General features: G+C 40.6%; 1 protein-coding gene across 1 annotated transcript; it reads left to right on the plus strand.

The window, feature by feature from the left end:
• Positions 1–408: 408 nt before the first annotated feature.
• LOC111006306 (putative methyltransferase PMT11) lies at positions 409–4,853 on the plus strand. The gene is made up of 9 exons (XM_022278163.2): positions 409–1,436; positions 1,677–1,826; positions 1,916–2,186; positions 2,678–2,788; positions 3,142–3,301; positions 3,432–3,689; positions 3,772–3,894; positions 4,020–4,097; positions 4,271–4,853. The coding sequence occupies exons 1-9, from the start codon at positions 771–773 to the stop codon at positions 4,476–4,478; spliced, it is 2,025 nt and encodes a 674-aa protein (XP_022133855.1). The 5' UTR covers positions 409–770; the 3' UTR covers positions 4,479–4,853.
• The last annotated feature ends 221 nt before the right edge of the window (positions 4,854–5,074 follow it).

Consider the following 5,074-nt stretch of genomic DNA (forward strand, 5'->3'; position numbering starts at 1 on the left):
GTAGCTCACCTCGGCCCCCACCGAGCTTCCCGGTAGATCGGACCTCGGCCCTCATACTTAGCATCTGTCAACGCTAGTGGTGGTGATCTCGGCGGCCCGAGCTGGGCATGACTCATGAGTCATCTTGGAGCACCAATAGGGGTCCTCCACGTGTCTAGGGTATTCTCTTCCCCAAACATTATCTATTCAATTTTTTAAAGTTAGAAGTTGAAATCTAAATGCCGTATGGTTTATTTTTCAATTACAATCAAAACCATATGGTAAAAAAGATTTGATTGTAATATGGAAGAATATTTGACAGAGAAAAATTTCCATTTTCCAAGGCTGTGTATATTGGCAACGCCATCTGTACGGACAGGTCAGCGTCGAGGTGCGCCACCGACATTGGTTACAGAAACTGGACGCGGCTTTCCCTTCCATTTATGAACGCCATCTGGATCCGTGTGGCGCATTTCGGACATCCTCTTACCGGAAATTCGATCCCCTATTCCGACGGGACGCTCGCCGTTGTAATCAAATTTGTAATCATCATCCTCAAAAATCCAAATCCGCCAACTTCACTCCCATATTTATATTTATACTTCGAGTGGAAGTAAATAATAATAAAATAGACTCCTAAATTCTGCAATATCTCCTTGAATTTTCCACCTTCCATTCCACTCCCCAATTGCTTCGAGTGTAGAGAAAGTGCCCATTTCCCCATACCCATAAGCATATCCCACTCAGTGGAGAAGATCTCAGATCTGGAACTCTGCAATTGAAGAAGCCCCATGAGATCCTCCGTGAATGGCGATTCGTTTACAACTCCTCCGATATTCAAGATCGCCGCCTTCGTTGTCGTTTCCGTTACCTTCTTTTACTTCGGGAAGCATTGGTCCGACGGGTACCAGCAGCTCATCTTCTTCTCCAGCACTGCACAAGCTCCTTCCGTTGCCATTTCCCCCAACTTCAATAAGCACTTCAATGTTTCTAATCTCATTGATCTCAACGAAACGCAGTCTGTTCCTGATAAGACACTGAACCCGGACCCCACTGCACCGCCGTTGCTCGCTACGAGTCCTCCTCCTCCTCCTACGCCGTCTGATTCGGTGCAGAGATTTGGAATCGTGGATGAGAATGGGACAATGTCGGATCAGTTTGAGGTTGGGGATTTCGATCCCGAGTTTGTGGATAACTGGGGGAATGCCACTGAGCTTGACAATGGGGAGGGTGGTTCTCAGAAATTCCGGATTAAGAAGTTTGGGCTATGCCCTCAGAACATGAGCGAGTTTATACCTTGTCTGGATAATGCGGAGGCAATTGCAAAGCTGACGTCGACGGATAGAGGGGAGAAGTACGAGCGGCATTGCCCAAAGGCTGGTGGAGATTTCGATTGCTTGATTCCGCCGCCCAAGGGGTATCGAACACCAATCCCTTGGCCAAGAAGCAGGGACGAGGTATTTGCTCGCTTACAATTATGAGTAATTCCAGAAATTGAATGAATAAGAAGAAGACTGAGTTCTTTACTCTTTTAAACCACTACAACTAAGCTTGATTCTTTTATATATGAAATTCCGCTCCATGAAGTTCTGATGGGAAGTATAGTAATTCTCTTTATCTGCGCGTTTATGTTTCGAAATCTTATTTTGTTGAAAGTATTTGGAGTTTTCTTACCTTGGGTATATCATCGGTTTTAGGTCTGGTTCAGCAATGTTCCTCATACTCGTCTAGTTGAGGATAAAGGGGGCCAAAACTGGATTACCAGAGACAAGGATAAGTTCAGGTTTCCTGGAGGTGGTACACAGTTCATACATGGTGCAGATGAATATTTGGATCATATCTCAAAGGTAAATAATACTCCAATTCTGACAGTTCAGTATAGAAATAAGCACTCAGTGACACGGCATTTGATGTTGTTTCTCATCATATTGACTAGATGATACCTGATATTGCATTTGGTCATCATACCCGTGTTGTCTTGGATATTGGATGTGGCGTTGCGAGTTTTGGCGCCTATTTGCTGTCACGGGATGTTGTTACCATGTCCGTTGCTCCAAAAGATGTTCATGAGAATCAGATTCAGTTTGCTCTTGAACGTGGTGTGCCTGCAATGGTTGCTGCATTTGCAACTCATCGTTTATTATATCCTAGTCAAGCTTTTGATTTGATACATTGTTCACGTTGCAGAATCAACTGGACTCGTGATGGTACCTTTTTCCAATTTCATCCATCATTTATTTCACAAAAGTATGAATAGGTTAAAGAATGGAATGCTCTATGGCACTCAATTTAAGAATACATTCTTCTTTGCTAGAACTAAACCAGAGGTCCACTGGCTTTGCTTCCACACCAGACTCTTTGATATACGGAATACTACATTACAAATTAATATGATTTTGCTGGAACCTAGCCCTATAACTTAAACTCCCTAGTACTTGTGAAGAGTGGAACTTTTTATTCTTTCCCCCTGGACCATAAATCATTGCTGTAAAAGATAAACATCATGATTGCCATTTCACTTTGTTGCTCATCAAGATCTCTGTGAATTGTGAGTATCAAGTAGGTTTTTGTGAAATTCATGTTTCTGGTCTGCCTGGTTAAATTATTATCCTTTACCCTAGTGAAGTCTTGTGAAGCATATCCACTATAAGATTATGTCGTGGTTGTTGACTTTTCATCTTCAATTTGTCATATGAAGATGGCATTTTGCTGCTTGAGCTCAACCGGATGCTCAGGGCTGGAGGATACTTTGCCTGGGCGGCGCAACCTGTTTATAAGCATGAAGAACTTTTGGAGGAACAGTGGGAAGGTAACTAAAAGCTTTTTTTTTATGATTTTCTGCTGACGATGTGTTTTAGCGTTAGAAGTTTGGTTTGGCTGGGCATTCTTAGTTACAGCTTTGAAATTTTGCACTCTGCACTCTTGCACACACCATTTGCTTTCTTAGGAACTCAAACACTCTTCTCTTGCAAGTTCTTCCTGTCCTCTTGTAATAAGAATTTGAACTTTTTCTATGCTAGTTTTAAGTATAAGCATCCAAGATTACTGTGGCAAGGTATATGTTGTCCGTACTTGTTATTAGTTCAGGTGAAGTTGTCCTGATGTTTTATGCCCTTTCAAGTGTGGTTTATATGTGTATTCTTCTTCCTCTTTGGTTGTCAGAGATGCTCAATTTGACCACCCGACTTTGTTGGGATTTCGTGAAAAAGGATGGTTATATTGCAATTTGGCAGAAGCCATTAAATAACAGTTGTTATCTAAATCGTGAGGTGGGAACCAAACCTCTACTTTGTGATCAAAACGACGACCCAGATAGAGTATGGTATGAATGCAGTTATAAGGTTATTAGAGAATTGTAGTGTGTGTTTGTTTGTATGTTTTATTTTTTTTAGGGTTAGTTTTATTTGTACATAATTTTTGTGCGTAATCCTTAATTACTTCTTTGTGGACAGGAATGTCGATCTTAGGACATGCATCTCTCGTCTTCCAGAAGTTGGTTATGGGGCAAATATCACCGCTTGGCCTGCGCGGTTGCATACACCACCTGATAGGCTTCAGACAATTCAATACGATGCCTACATTTCCAGAAATGAACTCTTCAAGGCGGAATCTAAATACTGGAATGAGATTATAGACAGTTACGTTCGTGCATTTCATTGGAAGACCTTTAAATTAAGAAACGTAATGGATATGAAAGCTGGATTTGGAGGGTATGTTTATCAACTACTTTCTCTCTGATCTGGTATTTATTCATTCTTTCCCTGATATATATGGTTAAATCTGCATTAACAGATTCGCAGCAGCATTGATCGATCTCAAACTAGACTGCTGGGTGTTGAACGTTGTCCCTGTTAGTGGGCCCAACACCTTGCCTGTTATTTATGATCGCGGACTTCTTGGAGTTATGCACGATTGGTAACATATGCTACTTTTTTTTAATTGATTAGCATGAAGCTTTTGAAGGCATGTTTTAAACTACAGTGATATAAAAAGAAGTGATGATTATTGATAACAGAACATAAAATATTGTAACATGTCAGGTGCGAACCAATTGATACATATCCAAGAACCTACGACCTATTGCACGCAGCTGGTTTATTCTCAATCGAAAGAAAACGGTATCCCAAGTTTCTGTTTAAGTTTTTTATTTTAGATGTAATCTATTCCTGCTTTATCTTTTTTTCCCTCCCTTTTTCTTATGAAATCTGTGGAATTAATCTGGATAATTACTTGACGGATACCAGCTGCCAGATTGATGTGAACTGGTTCATTGTAATGATGTGTGTTTCAGGTGCAATATGTCGTCTATAATGCTCGAGATGGATAGAATACTGAGACCGGGTGGACGGGTGTACATTCGAGACTCCGTTGCAGTCATAAACGAGCTTCAAGACATCGGAAATGCCATGGGTTGGCACGTGAATGTTCGCGATACGTCAGAAGGTCCTCATGCAAGTTATAAGATCTTGATGGCAGATAAGCTTCTCCTAAATGCATAAAAAAGAAATGAAAACGAAAACCTTTTAGTCCCTGTGTCTCTACTAACCCCCTTATCAAGGCCAGATTAACGAAGCAAAGAAATGCCAAACACTGTCTTAAGAAGCAATAAAAGATGTCTACCGAGAGACGATCATCGAGAGAGTGAAGACTTCGGGATGCCCTTGGTTTACCAATCCCAACTTGTAATCAATCACATAGGTACTCTCTATTATACCTCAATTAAAGCTGACAGTTACAATAGCTGATATAGTTCATTTCATTCTATTCTGTTAAATTATTGAATTAAGGTGGCCTCAAAATAAAGAGCCAAATTTGTTGTATTGATTTTTGTCACTCAATGGTAAACCTCAATTCACTGTTTGTAATTTTGCTAATTAGCGGGTCGTGCCCGATCTATGTGCTTGTTGTGTCCACAGTAGGAGGCGTTTCGTTTACGGATTAAACTGGTATAACTTGTAGTGGAAAAGTGTTAGTCTCGTGAATTATACATTCTGGTTTCTGTTATTTAGCTTTTATAGAATCACAAGTCTACTTACCGAACATATCCATACAAATTTAAGTTTCTTAAATTCAGTTCTTTGGAGTTCAAACGTAA

This window comes from Momordica charantia (assembly GCF_013281855.1).
Source record: "Momordica charantia cultivar OHB3-1 chromosome 4 unlocalized genomic scaffold, Mcharantia_2.0 BLBB01000004.1, whole genome shotgun sequence".
NCBI classification, from domain to species: domain Eukaryota; kingdom Viridiplantae; phylum Streptophyta; class Magnoliopsida; order Cucurbitales; family Cucurbitaceae; genus Momordica; species Momordica charantia.